General features: G+C 47.4%; 1 protein-coding gene and 1 pseudogene across 1 annotated transcript in view; one reads left to right on the top strand and one right to left on the bottom strand.

The window, feature by feature from the left end:
* Positions 1-19,646, bottom strand: part of QRICH2 (glutamine rich 2) — a 32,081-nt gene extending 12,435 nt beyond the window's left edge. The window contains exons 1-5 of the mRNA XM_035025961.1: positions 17,799-19,646; positions 17,571-17,663; positions 16,463-16,522; positions 15,984-16,094; positions 23-1,805 (exon numbers count right to left, since the gene is read on the bottom strand). Of these exons, the coding sequence (XP_034881852.1) occupies positions 23-1,805; positions 15,984-16,094; positions 16,463-16,522; positions 17,571-17,663; positions 17,799-18,344 (2,593 nt within the window). The 5' untranslated portion in view covers positions 18,345-19,646. The remainder of the gene's footprint in view (positions 1-22; positions 1,806-15,983; positions 16,095-16,462; positions 16,523-17,570; positions 17,664-17,798) is intronic.
* On the top strand, positions 3,475-5,237 carry LOC118024243 (annotated as a pseudogene).
* Positions 19,647-20,279: the final 633 nt, after the last annotated feature.

The following is a 20,279-nucleotide window of genomic DNA, read 5'->3' as shown; positions in this document are numbered from 1 at the left end:
GGTTGGACCAAGCCAGGCTGACCTGCACCAGGCTGGACCAAACCACGTTGATCCATTCCAGGCTGCGCCAAGCCAGGCTGACCTGCATCAAGTTGGACCAAACCAGGCTGACCTGCACCAGGTTGCACCAAACCATGCTGATCCATTCCAAGTTGGACCTGATCATGCTGAGCTACTCCAGGTTCGGCCAAATCACGTGGACCTGTAACAGGTTGGACCAAACCACGCTGACCTGCACCAGGCTGCACTAAACCAGGTTGACCTGTGCCAGGTTGGAATAAACCATGCTGATCCATTCCAACTTGGACCAAACCATGTTGATCCATTTCAGGATGCACCAAAGCATACTGATCCATTCTAAGTTGGGCTGAATCTTGCTGACCCATTCCAGATTGTATCAAACCAGGCTGACCTGCACTAGGCTGTACCAAAACAGATGGATATACATTAGTCTGTACCAAATCAGATGGATATGCAACAGGTTGTCCCCAACCACTGGGATATGCACCAGGTTGTACCCAATCAGGTAGGTAAGCACCAGGCTGGATCAAACCACTTTGATCTACAACAGGCTGCACCAAACCATGCCGATCTGCACCAGGCTGAACCAAACCACGCTGACCTGCACCAGGCTGGACCAAACCACGCTGACCTGCACCAGGCTGCACTAAACCACGCTGACCTGCACCAGGTTGGGCCAAAGCAGCCTGATCTGTACCAGTTGGTACCAAACTGTGTTGATCTGCCCCAGGCTGGATTATATCATGCTCCTCTGTACTAGGTTGAATGAACCCAGATGTTTCCAGGCTGGGCTGTATAAAACCTTGCTGATCTGCAGCAACTTGCATCAAACCAGGGGATACCAAACCATGTTGATCTGTAAGATGTGGAACCAATCCATGTTGATCCATGCCAGGCAGTACTAATCCTTGTTGATCCATGCCAGATATTAAAAATCCATGCTGATCTATACTAAAGGGTACCAATCCGTGCTGATCGACACCAGGCTGTTGGTCTGTGCCAGGAGGTACCATGCCATACTGATATGTGCTACGTGGAACCATACCAGGCTGAGCTGTACTAGGTAGTTCCACTCCTTGCTGTTTTGTGCCAGGTACCAATGGTGGCACCATGCCATACTGACCCATGCCAGGTGGTACCAAGCCCTGCTCCTCCATTCCAGGTGGCATCACACCAAACTGACCCATGCTGAGGGGTACCACACCGTGTGGGCAGGTGCTAGGACGGTGCCATGCAAGCGGATCCGTGCCAAGTGGTCTTAATCCATGCTGAACTAGCCTGGGATAGATTTGACCCTGGCTTGGATACACCCCCCTATGCTGATCTGGGGATACTTGATGATGTTGATCTCTGGCCACAGTGGCTGCAGGTAAGTCCTGTTGAACTGGACCAGGGTGTGCCTCTTGTTCATCTTTTCTTAGATGGGCTAAGCTATGCGGCGGCAGTTCTCTTGTCCTGTGACGATCTGATTCTACTCTGAACTGGGACATAGGCGGGTGATGGGACTTTGCCAGGCCACCTTCATCACGGGCCCTTGGATGCTGTTCTCTACCCGGGACTGTAGTAGCAGAGACACCTCTGCTTCGTTCCCTGGTAACCCCTTCAGAGGGCTTTCCTATGCCACTGACTCCTGATAAGGTCTGATCTGAGCCATAACCACTGGGAAAATCCAGAGCTGGGTCAGCACTTGAGCGCTTGATGGGGACTCCACCGTGAAGTATATCATTTGATGTTACGGAAGTGCGCCCTTTGCGTTTAGGGAGTCCTGTTGTTGTCTCTGAGCTCTGGTTGAAGAGGAAGAAAGAAGACAGTTAACTACAAGTAGAAAGGACTCGCTCACTCTAAGACAAGAAAATCTGGGACATCTGACTAGGATGACTTAGGGCTTTTGGAAAAACACACCCTCTGGTCCCCAAAACTGGGCTGGACACAAAGACTTTGACATTCTTGAAGGATAGGTCTCCAAGGCTTTGAGAATCTGCACATTTGCAAATGACATCATAATATGTTAATCCCCCTCATAAAAGACAGCAGGAACACCACATAATACAAGCGATCTACTCCAACTATTGCTGGGTCTACAAATAAAAGACATGAGTAATTTATTAAGTTTAAAATATAAAGTTTGTCCCATCATTGGCCCATTGCCGATGGTAGAAGTATCACTGCAGGGCAAGTAAACAATATATCTGAAATGTAAATGCACAAACTCTAGGGCCCAGAAATTCCATAGATAAGATTTTCTCTAAGGACTCTTACAAAGGCTCCAGGACATACGTACGGAGTCTGCAGCACTGTTTATGAAAATAGGTTATCAGTAGGGGACTGATATATGTAGGGGGCACACCTATAGAGTAGAATACTAAGAATCCATTAAAAAATTATGGATATTTCCATTTCTAGCCCACATAGAATAACAGGAATTGGACCTCCTGTTTGTAACAACCAAAACCAAAAACCAAACCAAAACAAAACAAAAACCTCAAAACGATGAAATAGTGGTTTTCTAGACACTGGCTATCAGCTAGTAAAGGCTAGCAATCCGTGAAAGAAGAGGAGACCAACTACGTGAGCCCTACTGTTGTCTCAGCTTACTGCCATTTCAATAGAGTCTTCAGGCTGCATTTCCAGGAGTGGGACTCCCTGAGTTGAGGGGACAGACCTGAGCATTTAGGGAGACTGAAACAAGAGCTCACAGGACAGAGTATGAGAAAGAAAGGAGAAGCATAGGGACGCCTGGGGAGCTCAGTCGGTTGAGCGTCTGACTCTTGATTTTGGCTCAGGTCATGATCTCAGAGTCCTGGCATCGGGCCCTGTGTCAAACTCCGAACTCAGCGGGGAGGGGGAGTCTGCTTGAGGATTCTCTCTCCCTCTCCCTCTGCTCCTTCCCTGGCTCATGTTCTCTCTCTCACTCTCAAATAAATAAATAAATCTTAAAAAAAAAAAAAAAAAGAGAAAAGAGAGAGAGAGAAAGAGAGATACACATAGAGAGGATTCAGGAGATCTGTAGAGAGTCCTCTCTGGGTGTTCAGCACAGAAATGATCAGCATGTATATGTGAGGAAACTACCCAAGGTTGGGAAAAGAGCCATCTGCAAGGCTGGAGGGAACAGTGCCCAGACTCTCCCAGGGTTGGGAACAGTGCCTGTTTCTATCAGCCAGTTTGGAAAAAACTCCATTCAGGAGAGTACTCAGAAAGGTGTTACCTCAAAAGTGGAGAATAATCGGCTCTACACTGAACACTGCTATGGACCCACTAAAAAAATCAACCATGGGCGCCTGGGTGGCTCAGTCGGTTAAGCGTCTGCCTTCGGCTCAGGTCATGATCCCAGGGTCCTGGCATCGAGCCCCGCATCGGGCTGCCTGCTCAGCGGGAAGCCTGCTTCTCCCTCTCCCACTCCCCCATGCTTGTGTTCCCTCTCTCGCTGTGTCTCTCTCTGTCAAATAAATAAATAAAATCTTTTTTAAAAAAGTAAATAAAAAATAAAAACATGATCCAGGGGGCCCACACTCACTGTGTGCAACCTTTTCTTTTTGGGCCTGGAGGCACATGAGACCCTCTCCATGGACTAGGCAGCCATGGCCAGCACTCGCATGTGTGTCCTGGTGGCAGGAGTGCTGCTGGCCCAGGACATATTCACCTTGAAGAGAAACATGAGGCAGAAGCCCAAGATCACTGAGATGCCTATATCCAAGCCCTGCATCTCTGGATGTTGCTTTCTGTCTGTGCTGTGGCTCTAGGACAATCAAGAACAGAAGAACTCGGAGTGCCTTGGAGGACAACTGAATAACCAAGAAGTGACTAATTAAGAATCTGCTGTGTGTGTGAAAATGAGGTCAAAATTCCAAAAAGCTCAGTTCACATCAAGAACCCTATAAGAGAAGAAATTATCTGTGGTCTTATCAAAGAAGGACCTGTCACCTTTCAGATAATAATAGACTTTGGCATGACACTAAGTAGATTTTTCTACAAAGGGAAAGGATGCCCAACATGTCATAATATCATTGACAATTATAAGCTGGTTACAGATGGAGGCCAAAAAGTATTACTACAACTAAAGGAAAAAGATTATGTTAGTAAAATGGATCCTGTTCCTCCAATAGAAGAGAAGTACCCTTATATGGTTCAACAGTGACCTAAATCACAGGGTTTGCTTGTTGAACAAGCTCTACCAAAAGCTAAACTGAAAGAAATTACGGCAGAATCTGATGTATGTTCAAGGAAGGATACGAGAATGTCTTCAATAAGCTCCAACAACACAGTCTCCCTGTGTTCAAATTTTCAGCTGATATGGGTGATGTACTAGAAGTTATCCCTCAGGCTGGTGTTGATCATCCAAACGTCAGAGTCATGACTAACTCCATGGATTCTGATGAAAATGGGGTGTTCAAAAGACTTAAAGGAGAACTAGTTCATGAATTAAATAAACATGGTAGGGCTTTGAACAACACAGAACATCTCAAATCAACCATAAGACAGTAACAACACAACTCTGCTGGGAGACTCCCAAGGAGGCTTGAGAATTGCAGACGGACTAGCCAATGTTGAAGACATTCTAGAAACTGGATATCAAAATGATAGAGTAGATGAGCTTTTAGAAAAGTACATGGAGGGGCACCTGGGTGGCTCAGTCATTAAGTGTCTGCCTTCGGCTCAGGTCATTGTCCCAGGGTCCTGGAATGGAGTCCCGCATCGGGCTCCCTGCTCAGCAGAGAGCCTGCTTCTCCCTCTCCCTCTGCTTGCTGCTCCCCCTGCTTGTGTTCCTGCTCTTGCTATCTCTCTCTGTCAAATAAATAAATAAATAAATAAAATCTTTAAAAATAAAAAAATAATAAAAAAGAGAAAAGTACATGGACCCTTATGATATTGTTTCAGTAAAAGATGAATATTGGAGATAGCCAACACTGTCTTACAGAAACTTCTGTAAGCAAGCATTCTTTAAGACCTCTTTCCTGTGGATGCAACTGATACAAGAACTGCTTATCCATTCATCTTGCTCAAAAACTCTTATTTATAATATATTCTTGCCCTTGAAATTTTCCTTTGCATTACTGAGTATCTTGAGACACACTGAACCCATCAACTGGAAGCTCCTCTTTCTTCACCTCTCTCAATACAGTCCTCACCACACTTTTTGACAGATTGAAAAAAAAAAAAACCCAAAGAATCTTAAAGCCAAAATTTGAAAAGTAACTCCTCTAACTTTTCCAAAATGAGTTTTGTAGTTTATGTTATCACAAAGTTTTTTTAAAGGATTTTATTTATTTATTTGAGAGAGTCAGTAAGTGAAAGAGAGCACAAGCAGGGGGCTGGGGGAGCAGCAGAGGCAGAGGGAGAGGGAGAAGCAGACTCCCTGCTGAGCAAGGAGCCTGATGTGGAACTCCATCCAAGGATCCTGGGATCATGACCTGAGCCCAAGGCAGATGCTTAACCAACTGAGCCACCCAGGCACCCCACCACAAAGTTTTTTAGGGCCTTTTTTATACTGGCAAAGTTTGTAGAAGTTAAAAAGAAGTTTTATGAAATGGTGACATGATGTGCATGGCTTTAAGTTTTGCTCTTTTTATAATTTGGGTGAATTATGCTGATGGCATAACCATCTCCTGATATTGTGTTATGTGTGATTATTTTGTTTTTGGAACATTAATATTTACCATAAAATATTGGCACTTGGCGCTTGAAAAAAACTCTTGGTATCCATATGTTACTAATCATTACAAAATGTTCTGTAGTGAAGCACTGATAATAAACATGAAATGAAAAGCAAAACTAAAAAACAAAACTCACACATGATCTGACTATATGCTGTCTTTAAGAGACATACGTTAGAAAAGAAAGAAACAGATAGAAAGTGAAAGGATAGAAAAAATAAACCATGCATACAGTAATCAAAAGAGAGCTGGGGGTGGTGCCTGGCTGGATCATCTGGTGGAGCAAGCGACTCTTGATCTCAGGGTTGTAAGTTTGACTCCCACGTTGAATACAGAGATTACTCAAAAAAAAAAAAAGAGCAAGAGAGAAGTGGAGTGGCTGTACTAACATCAAACATTGTTAATAGAGACAAAAAAAGACATTTTATACTGATAAGAGAGTCAATTCATTAGAAAGACATAATAGTTTTACAAATATATATGAACCGAGCAATAATGCCCTAACAAACATAAAGAAAACCTGACAGAATTAAAGGGAGAAACAGACAATTCAACAATAATAGTTGCAGACTTTAATACTCCATTTTTGATGGGGATAGAACAAAGAGGCAGAAGATCAACAATAAAATAAAAGACTTGAACCACAGACCAACGGGACCAGCAAACATCTGCAGAACACTCCACCCAACAAGATCTGTATAAACACCCTTGCGTGCACACACAACATTTTCCACAACAGACCATATGTTAAGGCCACTAGAAAACAAAATGAAACACAAAAGCGCAGGAAAAATAAAGATGTTTTCAAACATATAAATACAAGCTGAAATTCATCAACAGCAAGACTCACACTACAAGAAATGTTGAGCGAAATCCTTCAGGCAGACTGGAAATGTTTTTCTTGACTCAAATCCCTTTGAAAGATAATTGACTGAACAGAACAAGAACAATGTATTGTGGGGTTTATAACAAATGTAGAAGTAAAATGCATGACAACAATCGCATAAAGCAGGCGTTGGCAGACAATGGCCCATGGGCCAAGTCCATCCCATCATCTGTTTTTGTTTTTGTTTAAAGATTTTATTTATTTATTTGAGAGAGAGAATGAGACAGAGAGAGCATGAGAGGGGGGAGGATCAGAGGGAGAAGCAGACTCCCTGCTGAGCAGGGAGCCCGATGTGGGACTCGATCCTGGGACTCCAGGATCATGACCTGAGCCGAAGGCAGTTGCTTAACCAACTGAGCCACCCAGGCGCCCCCCATCATCTGTTTTTGTAAATGACATTTTACTGGGACACAGGCAAACTCATTCATTTCTGGATTGTTCATGGTTGCTTTCACGCAATGACAATGGAGTTGAGCAACTGTGACAAAGACCGTATGACCCACAAAACCTAAAATATCTACTTGGCTCCTTCACAAAAAGTTTTCTGACCCCAGAAATAAAGGCACCTGGAAATATTTTATTGTCAAGTCCTTATACTATTTGTGAAGTGGTATAATATCGCTTGAAGGTGGATTGTGATAAGTTAAAGAGGTATAAATCTATAAACCCTAAAGCAACCACTCAAATAACAAAGATGTGTATCTATTAAGCCAACAAAGGAGGTTAAAAAACAAAAACACTCAAATAATACCAAAGAAGTAGAAAAAAGAAGGAAAAAGGAACAAAAAGCAGATGGAACAAATAGAATCCTAATAGGGTGACAGATTCAACCCTAATTATATCAATAATCACATTAAATGTAAATGATCAAAACAGCCTGACTAAAAAAGCAGAGATTGTCAGGGGTCCCTGGGTGGCTCAGTTGGCTAAGCATCTGACTTTGACTCAGGTCATGATCTCAGGGCCCTGGGACTGAGCCCCATGTTGGGCTCCCTACTCAGTGGGGAGTCTGCTTCTCCCTCTCCCTCTTCCTCTTCACGCCCCTCCACCTCTGCTTGTGCTCACACACATTCTCTCTCTCAAATAAATAAATAAAAATTTTTTTAAATTAGAGATTGTCAGATTAGTTAAAAAAGCAAGACCAACTATACGCCACTTACAAGAAAAAAATTTTATATAGAGAGACACAAATAGGTAAAACAAAGAAGAATGGAAGAAGATACACCATATTCATACTTGTAAAAGAAAAAAAAAGCTGGAATCATTATATTAATATTAGACAAGGTAGATTTCAGAGCTAAGAATATCACTAGGGATAAAAAGGTCATTTCATGGGACACCTGGGTGGCTCAGTAGGTTAAGCGTCTGCCTTCGGCTCAGGTCATGCACGATCCCAGGGTCCTGGGATTGAGTCCTGCATCCGGCTCCTTGCTCAGCGGGGACCCTGCTTCTCCCTCTGCCTGTAGCTTCCCCTACTTGTGCTCTTTCTCTCTCTCTCTCCTTCTTACAAATAAATAAAATCTTTTTTTTTTTTAAAGGTCATTTCTTAACATAAGGAGATCAATTCATCAAGAGGGCATAACAATCCTATATGTCTCTGCACCTAATAATGGGGCTTCAAAACATGTGAAGCAAAGCCTGACAGACCTACAAGGAGATATGGACAAATCCACAGTTATAGTCAGAGATTTCAGTACCTTTATCTTGCTAATTGACAAGCAGGCAGAAAATCAGCAAGGGCATTGTATTCATTTTCTGGAGCTGCTATAACAGACTCGGTGACTTAAACAACAGAAATGTATTGTCTCCCAGCTCTGGAGGCCCGAAGTTCGGGATCCAGGTGTCTGTAGGGTTGGTTCTTTCTAAAGCTGTGAGGGAGAATCTGGCCTCTGGTGGCCTCAGGCATTCATTGATGGCTGTCTTCTCCCTACCATCTATGGGCAATCGTCTTCTCTTTCCATGTGTCTTGTCTTTCCGTCCAAATTTCCCCTTTTTATAAAGACTCACTTATATTGGATTAGGGCCCACCCTAATGGCCTCATCTTAACTTGATCATCTGCAAAGACCCATTTCCAAATAAGGTCGCATTTACAGGTACTGGGAATTAGGACTTCAACACCTTTTGGGAGGGGTGGGGAAGGACACACAGTTTAACCCTAACAGATACAGTAAACTTGTCAACACTATAACCTACTTAACCCGATCGACATTTATAGGATACTTTCCCCAACAACAGCAGAGGACACATTCTCAAGCGCACACAAAACATTTATCACAATAGACCATATTCTGGGCCATAAAATATACATCCATCAATCTAAAAGGATTCAAGTTGTACAAATTATATTCTCTGACCACAGTGGAATTAAATTAGAAATGGGTGACAGAAAGATCCCTGGAAAATCCCCAAATATTTAGAAACAAAATAACAGACTGCTCAATAGATCATGGATGAAAGAAGAAATCAAAAGGGATATAAGAAAGTATTTTGAACTAAATACCAGAACTTGAGGGATGCTGCTAGAGCAATACTTAGGGACATATTTATAGCACTAAATGCCAATACTGAAATAGAAAAGAGTCTCAGCTTGCACTTCAAGAAACTAGCAAAAGAAGAGCAAATTAAACCCAAAGCAAGCAGAAGAAAGGAAATAATGAAGATCAGAGCAGAAAACAATGGAGAGAAAACAACAAAGAAAATCGATAAAATGAAAAACTATTTGAGTAAATCAATGTAATTGATAAACCTCTAGACAGACTGATGAGGAATTAGAGAGAGAAGAGACACAAATTACCATCAGGAATGTCATCAAGGAAATACAAACTAAAACATGATACCACTACGCGCCTATCAGTATGGTCAAAATCTGGAACACTGACTAATTCAGCAAATGCTGACAAGGATCTGGAGCAGCAGGAACTCTCATTCATTGTTGGTGGGGATGCAAAATGGCACAACCACCGTGGAAGACAGTTGGCGGCTTCTTATAAACAACTAAACACACTCTTTCTATATACCAGCAATCACAGTCCTTGGTATTCACCCAAAGGAGTTGAAAACTTATGTCCACACAAAAACCTGCACACAGATGCCAACAGCAACCTTATGCGTAATTGCCAAAACTTGGAAGCAACCAAGATGCCCTTCAAGTAGGTGAATGGATGAACAAATTGTGGTCCATCCCAGACCACGGGATATGATACAGCACTAAAAAGAAATGAGCTATATCGAATCATGAAAAGACATGGAGGAAACGTGAATGCACAGTGCTAAGTGAAAGAAGCCGTCATACCGTAGGATTCCAACTGTACGCGACATTCTGGAAAAGGCAAAACTATGGAGACAGTGGAAGGATCAGTGGCTGCGAGTGGGGAGGGAAGAACGAAGAGACAGAGCAGAGGATTTTTAGGGCCGAAAAACTACTGTGTATGGTACTATCATGGTGTGTCCATGCCATTACACGTTTGTCCAAACTCATAAATTGTACAACACCAAGAGTGAAGCTTGATTAAAACTATGGACTCTGAGTGACATTATGTGTCCTTGTAGGTTCACCAGTTGTAACAAATGTACTGCTCCGATGAGGGACGTTGTTAGTGGGGAAAGTTATGTGTGTGTATATGGGCAGAAGGTATAAATAGGGAAACCTCTATACCTTCTACTCCATTTCTTTAAATTTATTTATTTTTAAGATTTTGTTTATTTGAGAGAGAGAACAAGCAGGGGAAGGAGCAGAAGGAGAAGCAGACTCCCCGCTGAGCAGGGAACCCCAATGTGGGGCTCGATCCCAGGACCTTCAGATCATGACCTGAGCTGAAGGCAGATGCTCAACCCACTGAGCCACCCAGGTGTCCCTTTAAACTTATTATGTATTTATTTATTTTAAGGAAGCTCCATGCCCGATGTGGGGCTTGAACTCACAACCCTGTGATCTATCGTCACTGCTCCACTGACTGAACCAGCTAGGTGCTCCTATACCTTCTACTCAGTTTTGCTGTGAATCTAAAACTCTAAAAACAAAGTCTTGTTTTTTTTAAGTCAAATTTTAAATGCCGGGAGGGGGGATGTCTCCATGAGCCACAGCTATAGCAGTTTCCCCACTACCCCCTTTTAGGCATATCTAATCCTGACCAGAGGCTATGTTGTGATCCCCATCACAGTCATTTTTTAGTCAGGATCCAGGTTCCAATGATTATAATCTTTTCTTTTTTTTTTAAATTTTTTAAAAGTAATCTCTACCCTCAGCGTGGGACTCGAACTCACAACCCCAAGATCTAAGAGTTGCGTGTTCTACTGACTGAGCCAGCCAGCCCCCACCCCCGGCCCACCCAATGCTTCTAGTAATCTCTACACCCAACATGGGGGTTGAACTTACAACCCCAAGATCAAGAGTCACATGCTCTTCCAATTGAGCTGGCCAGGCACCCCCACCCAATGCTTCTAATCTTAAATGTCACCTGCAGTGACCAACCTCTGTAAAGCCACAAACACACAGCTGTTGGTAGGGGACTCTGGCCAGGGTGAGACTGGCACCACCCCAGGGTGACTGTGGACTCCCTGGACACCGGAAGACCTGGAAATCTCAGCAAAACAATTTCTTACTACTCACAAAGAACCTACAAGATCCCAGGAAGCAGGAAAGATTCACAACCTCGTCGGACCTCACCCAGTCGGAGCCTGCCAGGCTGGGGGCACGGTACTTCCCCCTGAGGTCCAAAGCTGCCTCACTGGTGAGACTTACCGGCCCAGCTCTGGGACTAGTTGATGCTGCCCCCAAAATCACTGAACAAAAACACTAGCTCAGGGTCCTAGATTCCTTTACTGCTCTTGTAGAGCAAGTTACCACTAATGTAGACATCGAAAACAGCACGGGTTTATTATCTCAGTTTCCGTGGGTCACGAGTCTGGTCTTGTTTTATCGGGTTCGCTGTTGGGGCCTCAGCTGCAATCCAGGCTAAGCTGCGGCCTTATCTGAGGCTCGGGGTTGTTGCCCGAATTCAGCTCCTCATGGCTGGAGCTCTTACCTCCTAGAGCCCACTCTCAATCCCAGCCACGCGACCCCCTCTCCATAGGGGCCACCCTCTGGTTTCACTTTCTCGAGGAGGGCTCACCTGATGAGGTCAGGACCACCCGATCCCTCCTTTGATTAAACTTCAAGTCAATTTATTAACAACCTGATTATGGGAGAGATGCCCCACCATATCCGCAGGTTCTGCCCACAACCCGAGGGGATTATATGTGTGCACAACAGAGGGTGGGAATCTTAAAGCAAGTCTTAAAAGACACTCCAAGAAGCAACTGCTGTGGACTTTGTGTCCAGGTTATTGCCCGACACTCAGAAACAAGAGCAACAGAAAATGGCAGGAGAGTGCTGCTAAACCTCCCTGACTAGCCAGTCATTCACCAACTGCCCCAAGAGGAAGAAGGGGACTGTATTAATATGTTCCAGATGGCTGCCCTGACAAATTACCCCGCAGCTTAGTGGCTTCACACAACACGAACAGTTCAAAAGGTCAGAATCCCAGAGCTAGTTGCATTGGGCTGAAGTCAAGGTGACGGGCAGGGCTGGCGATGGCGTGGGCTCTCGGCACAACCTGCGTCCCCTCTCCTCCGGCTTCTCAAGAGTGGCTTGTGTCCGCGTCGCTCCAGTCTCTGCTTCTGTGGCCGCATCGCCTCCCCCTCTTCTGTGGTCGAATCTCCTGCCTCCCTCTCATCGTTACCTTTGTGATCCCACCACCGGGCCCACCCAGATGATCCAGAACCAGCCCCCATCTCACGATCCCTAACTACTTCACGTCTGCTGAGTCCCCTTCTCTGTGTAAACCGACATTATTCAGCTTACCACGGTGACTAAAAGCAAAGTCACGGTTTTACAGAATGCACAAAAGTCTGTGATCCTAGAAAAATGGACATAACAGCTACAGGGGTGGGGGAAGGGGTGGAATGGGGTTTTAGAAAAGTTGGCTGTTTTTGTTGCTGGCATTCGAGGACACCCACATTGTTTCTGAGGATCATGGGAACTGAAAGTCATGAGTGCCCGAGCTGACCTCCTAATGGGAACTGTGCTTCGGACTCATCCGGATTTCTAAACAACACACTGGAACTACACAGCCCCCTTCCAGCTGGGAAAACCCGGAACCCAGCCCTCTATTGCTCTGTCCCTCACACCCCACACCAACAAGCCAGGGATTTTGGAGGCAGTGATGCCAGGTGCTCTATGTTAAGACAACTTCTCAACTCTTGCACCTTCCAAGATGGTCAACCTCGTGGGACTTTCCTATCAAAGAGTGCCTCGTGCCATCTCTCCTTATTTCAGCAAGCCCAAGGTGGTGTCATTTAAAATGCACCACCAATTCCTAAGACAAGGAATATGCTGCCAATTAATTACAAAACATCAACTCAAAGATACAACCCGATTTCGGAGACACTAAAACGTGAGGGAAAAAATTTTTGAAAAACAATACAATGTGAGGGGAAATATACATCTTTGAATCAATGGGTTTATTTTGAGTCAAAGTACAGTTAAGCCCCTCCTTTCCTGCGAACCTGTTAGGTTGTGATCTGAACAATGAGAATGTACGATGAGCCCCTCTCTACACAGGATGGATCTCGCGCTTCCTCCTGAGCTGAAGCTTTCTATCCTTCCTGCCTTAAATGAGATCCCCCCAAGCATGGAACCTGCTATTTCCATGACCCCAAGACACCATAAAATGTTTATTTCTATTTCCCTGGGGATGTGCCATGGGATGGCCAGGCAGATGGAAGTAGGGTGACTCTTGTGAAGCCCCTTCCTAAACTGCTCCACTGTTCTTTGGGTTCCGAAGCCCAAGATATCTAAATGGTGATCACAACTGAACAGGGGATCACCTACCCTCAATGGAATCCTGAAAATAAGTTTTAATTTTGGCTACTTTATAAAGTAGAGGCCACAAGGCTTCGAAGAGAAAATGCCCTTTACCTCGGACATGCTATTTCTGCAAGAGATCATCTGTGCTCAAGGTGTGTGGACCCGGTGAAACTGTCACTGAAAGATTCTTCCATTGTTACGCCCATCGCCATGGCTCTAGCTGGAGACTCAGATGCATCACCTTGATGACAGGAAAGTGAAGCAGCTTTTTCTTCCTTTAAGCAAGTTCGGATTAGCGTGCTAGGGTTGGTTAGCTCTTCCTGGTTATGGTGTGCCTTTCATTCTTTCTGACCCTTAGAAGTAGCACGCGGAGGGGGAGGGGAGGCAGACGGAGAAGCATCATGGTCATCTTTGTGCATATGAACAAAGCTGTGGAGAACGCCCTGCTGCCCATCAGGATCCACGCTTGGAAAGCACTGGTCTGTGTCCTCACGTGCACTCACGTCCTGGGACGGGCATCTTCCACCTCAGTTCTGAGCTCCTGGAACTGTGGCTGCTACATGTGTGCTTACAGCCTTCCTCCTCCAGGTGGAAACACAACACCCCTCCCGCGTCCGGCGTTCCAGAGACGGGATTTACTCCTCTGTGCTGATCACCCCCGTACTCACCGTCCTAGCTTCTGTCCTGACCCTCTACTTATGACGTGGGCAGATGGTGCATCTCTCCGTTGCCTGAGAACTACCACCCCTCTGCCAAAACACTCGGTCGACCTTAAGAACGCTGAGTCTCGAAATCCTAATCTCATATTTATGTTAAAGGGTTCCGCCAACAGGGCCAGAAACATTGGTCTCCAAGCGTGTTTGTTGTATTTTCTCAGCTCCAGACGGTGAAACTCTCCGCTGCGTTCATGATGGTCTGTGCAGCGGCTGAACTTGTCATTGCCAGAGCTTGTTCTCTTGCTTCTCAAGAATCTTTGAATATTTGGGCGCCTGGGTGGCTCAGTTGGTTAAGCGACTGCCTTCGGCTCAGATCATGATCCTGGAGTCCCGGGATCAAGTTCCGCATCGGGCTCCCTGCTCGGCAGGGAGTCTGCTTCTCCCTCTGACCCTCCTCCCTCTCATGCTCTCTGTCTCTCATTCTCTCTCTCTAAAATAAATAAATAAAATCTTTAAAAAAAAAAAAAAGAATCTTTGAATATTTATATTTATTCTCCTTTGTTCCTGGGGCTGTTGACAATTCTGAGCAACTGTCAAAAAACAGACACTTTCTTACCTCTGGAGAAGTGAAAGTGTCTAAAGGGGCTTCTGTCATGCTTATTTCTAGGTCTGGCAGGTGTCCTGCCGGCACCCTAAAAAAATGTGTAGTTCACTCAAAACATGATACTGCTATGTGTAAAGAGCTTTGGCTTAAAAACAAAACAAAACAGCGAAAGCAGAGGCAACCTTTTTCTAGGCCATTCCTTTTGCTTGCAGGGTCCTTCTGATGCTGCTTTCCTCTGAAGATGCCCCCCGCCCCATTCAAAAAGCAATCCTAGAGCCCAGCAGGGTGTCTTTTGCATCCACGTGATATTTGACGTGCCCCAGATGGCCACTTGGTGGCGCCAAAAGGTCCACTCTCTTCCCCATGTTGGTGTGGGTACTGGGGGGTGAAACTTTTTGAGTAACCCAGAGGCACAAAGCCAGAAGGGGAATATCCAGACCAAAAGGGCAGCTGATCCTCGTCCTCGAGGGCCATTTGATAATACCCATTTTATTCAGATAGAGAAAGGGTGGGGATCTGAAAACGATTTGGAGAGCACCTTGGTGGCTCCGTCATAAGCGTCTGCCTTTGGTTCAGGTCATGATCCTGGGGTCCTGGGATTGAGCCCTGCATCAGGCTCCTTGCTCAGCGGGGAGTCTGCCTCTTCCTGCCCCTCCCCCCGGCTCGTGCTCGTACTCTCTCCCTCCCTCTCACTCTCAAATACATAAATAAAATCTTAAAAAATAATAAAAATGATTTAGTTATCCTGTGCACTGCCCTGGGACGGACAGATGCATGCATACATTCGTGTGTCAAAGTCATCAACACAGGGCCCCCTAACGACATTTTATTCCCAAGGTTGGTCATCTCTGTCCACTAAGCATAAAGGGACTCAGGCATTTCAGACCAGACTGTAAGGAACTTTGAAAAGCTACAAAAGCAAATAAAAACCTCACTCAGGTACCGTTTTCCATCCAATTGGAAAAAATTGGGTACAGACAGACAGTGTTGGTGGGGACTCAAGAAACACATTCTCTCCCACGTTGTTGGGGAGGGTCTAAATTAGAACCATATCTGTGGAAGACAGTTTGGCAAAAGTGAGCCGAATCACAAATCTGCATTCCATTTCTAGGAATATACCCTATGAATATGCTTGCACACGTGAATGTCACATTGGAGCATGGTTTGTTCTAAGACTGGAAAAAACACTTAAAACATCCATAATAGGAAGCATGAAATTATGAACATTCACACAATGGAATACTGTGCAGTAGCGAAGACGGAGAGGTCCAGGGGAGCCCCACCCGAAACCAGTGCCCAGGTCCCCAATTTGTTCACCCCTTGTGAGGCCTTCCAGCCATCCGTAATCGCTTGCTCCAGCTCCTCCCAGGTGACCATGGTGACTTCTTCTCCAGCAGGCATCAAACTCATCTTCCGGCTCACTAGGTCCTGATAGTAATAGACAACATGCAGGCAGACAGACAGACAGACACACACACACACACCCCAAGTTTAATCCCAGAAAGCTTTAGGAACAGAACTGAGCTAACAGAATCCACAGCCCTAGTCCTGAGGAGAAGTCACTGTCCTTCAAGTGACCAGTGAGATTTGGGCAGCCAGTTTCCTGTCATATGTGGGCCCCTGGTGGGATACCGGGCAGGGATGGAAAGGATTTCCCCTCAATCCAGGGATAGTGCCCAGAGGGACAGAGGGCCTCACCCAACTTTGGAGGGACACAGACATCTGGGGTGGGAGTCTGGACATCCTCCCCTACTGCCCGCTTGAGGGCCCTTTGTTACAGAACTCGCCCATATTACCAGGAATTCATCCCGTTCTCTGACTATCTTCTCTAGTACATCAATCCGTTGGAGGGCTTTCTGGAAGAAAAGTTCAGAGATGGAGGATCAAAACAGCCCCTCCTGTGGCCCCTACACATACATACATACACACACACACACACAGGGAAGAAGAAGAAAGGCGGTGTGTGGATCTTACAGGAGCAGGGAGTAGAGAGGGGGCTGCTAAGTCAGCTAAATTGTTTTCTTTCCAGCCAACAAGAGGCAGGAAAGTGAGGTGTGGTGGGGGACAGCGTGCCAAGAGCAAATGCTAACCCAGGGGTGGGAACCTTTGCTCCCGGGATTCACTTCATCCTACCCATGATTGAAACATTCTGGCACTGCAGAATGAGGCTGACCTCGCCTCTCAAGGACAAAAATGATCAGGTCCTTCAAGGGTGTCTGAATGGCTGTGTGGTTTAAAGAGAAAAGCATCCCAAAAGAACCAAAACAAGGGCCACCTGGGTGGCTCAGTCGGTTAAATGTCTGCCTTCCGCTGGGGTCATGATCCCAGGGTCCAGGGATAGAGTCCCACATCGGGCTCCTCGCTCAATGGGGAGTCTGCTGCTTCCCCTGCTTGTTCGGGCACTACCAAAACAAATTGCTAAACTAAAGTTGTTCCATATGACTTCTGCAAACCTCCGGAAAGTAGGAATCTAAAGGTAAAACAAGCCCTTGGTCAAAAAATCAATCAATCTAAAAACACCACACTTCGAAAAGAAAAGCTTCCCAGGGCAAAGGTGAGTCCCACTTGGGGCTCAAGGCCTGGGATGAGGGGCAGAACGGGGGCAGGAGCCCCCGTGGCCTCCCTCAGCCTCTCCCTGGGCTTCTTCCTAACTGCCCCTCCTCCTCCTTCCAGCGCTAAGCCCCTGGGTGGCTTCCGGAGAGCCTGAAATAAGAGCACTGCCCAGTGCTTTGGGGCCCTACTGTTCATCTGAAGGGGGTTCTACTTCTTTCTCCAAGAAAACAAAGATCCAAGTGAAGGTGTGGCTGGGGGTCTGAGAAGGGGCGGCGGAGTGCTAAGGACAGGCACTGCAGGGGAAGGGGGCGACTCCGCGATCCGCGAGGTGGGGTCCCCGCCGTCCCTCACCGCAAGGCTCGACTCCGGGAGCTCCTGCGCCTTTTCCTGGGCTTCTTTGAGGGTTTTCACGTCCTCCACTACATCGTGCAGCAGCTCCATGGCCTGCAAGGTGGACACGGGGCCGTTCCGAGGCCTGGCGCGCCGCCACCACGCCCGCGCCTCCCTTCCCGCCCCCGGGGAGCGGCCTGTGGGCTCCGCCCCCTCCCCCTCGCCCGCTCCCCCCGGTTCCGCGCTCACCTGGGAGACCTGGGAGACGGTGGCCCGCTCGCCCTTTGCGATTTTCAACGACCCTGCTCGTGCCCGTGCCGGCGTCCGCTCGGCCGCCTCCTCCTCCAGCCAGTCCCGGGCGTCCTGCTCGCCGACGGGAGCCGTGAGGTGCTGCACGTGGCTCACGATGCCCTGCACCTGGCTGGTGACGGTCTTGAGCTGCCTGCTGAGGTCCTGGACCTGCCCGCCCAGGCCCTTCACCTGGCTCTCCAGCGCCGCCGCCACCGTCGCTGGCTTGGCCAAGCTGCCGCGCGGCTTCTCTTTGGACACAGCCAGCTGCGGGGCGCTGAGCACGGCCTGCGGGCGCTCCACGGCGCGGCTCGGCTCCGGCTCCGGCGACGGCGACGGCGACTGGAAGTCGATGCGCACCTCCTGCAGGTTGAGGCTCCGGAGCATGGCCACGATGAGCGTGTGCAGGGCCGTGAAGTTGACGGCGCCCACCTCCGGGGTGCCGATGGCCAGGTCGGCCAGCTCCCGGAGGGAGACCGTAGTGGCGGCCGCCGTCGCCGGCGGCATCGTGCGCCCTCTCAGCAGCGGTCCGCGCCCTCGGCCGGCCGGGCAGCCATGTCCCCCTCACTGCCCCCCGCGCCCCTAGGCGCTCTCCGGGGCACCAGTCACTGTCTGCCGGCCGCCGGGCTTCCCACCCTCTGCTCCTGGGGACACCCGCCTACCCTCCGCCGCCCAGTCTCCGAGCTACAGCCCTGGGCCGCCCTCCCCTCGCGCCGGGTCGCGGCCAGCGGACGTTTGGAACGGGAGGGACTGCCCGTTCGCTGCCCGGTAGCGCGGGACCCCGCGCGCCCCCAAGGGTTCTGCGGAAGAACTGGCGCCGTCTAGCCGGCCGGGACCTGCCCATACGCGAAGCCACCCCCCAACTCGCAAGGGGAGCCCATCCGAGCGGGGTCTGGGGAAGGCTTGGCCATACCCCAAGGCACCACAAATTGTTACTATCAGTTATCGCTCCTAAAGGGGCTACGGGGCTGGCTCAAGGCACTGCTGTGGGAACACAGCAGTTTGGGGAGGCGAGGCGTCCTATGGCTCACCTAGATTCCAGCCGTCCCTTAACCTAGGAAGGCCTCCCATTCATTCAGCCACTAAGAACAGGGCATGTAAGAGACACCATGTGTGTCCTTAGCCTGTTTTCATTATTTAGGGCAGTGGCACATTATCTAAGGGATGCAGTCCTGAGACCTCGGCCTTTTGGGGACAGTTCCCATCTCATTTTGCTTCATCAGAAAGGAGGGTAACTTGGAAAAGACCACTCGCCACCCAGGCAGCTCCAATGCGTCACCAGATGACAGACCTTCACTGTGCCACCCTGGCTTAGTTTATCTCAAAACAGACTCATCTGGTCAGGTGCCAGCATTTCAGCTCATCCCAAGGCAGGATTAGACAAGACTAGAGGAATTTGGTGCTCTCAGCAACTGGGGCTTGACTTCCCCACACCAGATTCTTCCAGAAAATGTAAAATGTCAGTGTTTACATGCAGGAAAGCTAAGGAAAACCTGCACAAAAATCTGTACCATGTACTCCTATTTTAACTACTTCTCAAATTCAAACTTTTAGTCTGTGTTGGTAAAATGTAATGGAAACCCTTCGTGCCCCTCGTCCCCAAGTGTTGCCTGGGAGTGGAGTTAAACATCAGTCTGGAACCTCCAGGAAGGTTAACACCTGAGGATTTTTGTTCACCATCATAGTCCCAGCGCCTGACACTCAGTGGGGCCTTCACGTGCTTGCTGATACCATCAAAAGAACAGATTCGGGCGCCTGGGTGGCTCAGTCGGTGAAGCGACTGCCTTCGGCTCAGGTCATGATCCCAGGGTCCTGGGATCGAGTCCCACATCGGGCTCCCTGCTCCGTGGGGAGCCTGCTTCTCCCTCTCCCACTCTCCCTGCTTGTGTTCCTGCTCTCGCTGTCTCTGTCTCTGTCAAATAAATAAATAAAATCTTTAAAAAAAAAACAAAAACAAAAACAGATTCTTTGCAGCCTTGTGCACTTAGGCTTTTACCCCATAAAACAAAAGGCTGGATCACAAAGTTAAAGCCTTATAGTGGGGCATCCACGGTCCTAGAGGGTGTGGAACGTGAGCTTCTTGATTCTAGGTTCGGTGACTTTCCAGAAGGATGTTATCCCTGCTACTACTGTGCTGGCGCAGGCCGGAATCTTAACTCCCGGAATCCTCACGACTTCATCTGCATATGCCTGAGACCTGGCCTCATGCCAGGCACATATTAGGACCCACTAAGGGCCCATGGAAAGGGTGTATCTGAATATATTCTACTTCTAATCCCAGGAAATATATTCTACTAAATAAGTACATAGAAACACCTCTGTTCTTATAGACACAGGAAAATAAACATTAACTGGATGTATAAATGGAATTTTGGAGTTGAAAAGGACCTCCCTCAGCTGTCAGTTCCAAACCTCCCTCTTTATACCTGATGAGAGGCCCAG

Source organism: Mirounga leonina, unplaced genomic scaffold (assembly GCF_011800145.1).
Source record: "Mirounga leonina isolate KUSES-001 unplaced genomic scaffold, KU_Mleo_1.0 Mir_197, whole genome shotgun sequence".
In the NCBI taxonomy this organism is placed as follows: domain Eukaryota; kingdom Metazoa; phylum Chordata; class Mammalia; order Carnivora; family Phocidae; genus Mirounga; species Mirounga leonina.
Note: the sequence above shows the minus strand (reverse complement) of the source record. Positions and strands in the feature narration are given on the sequence as shown.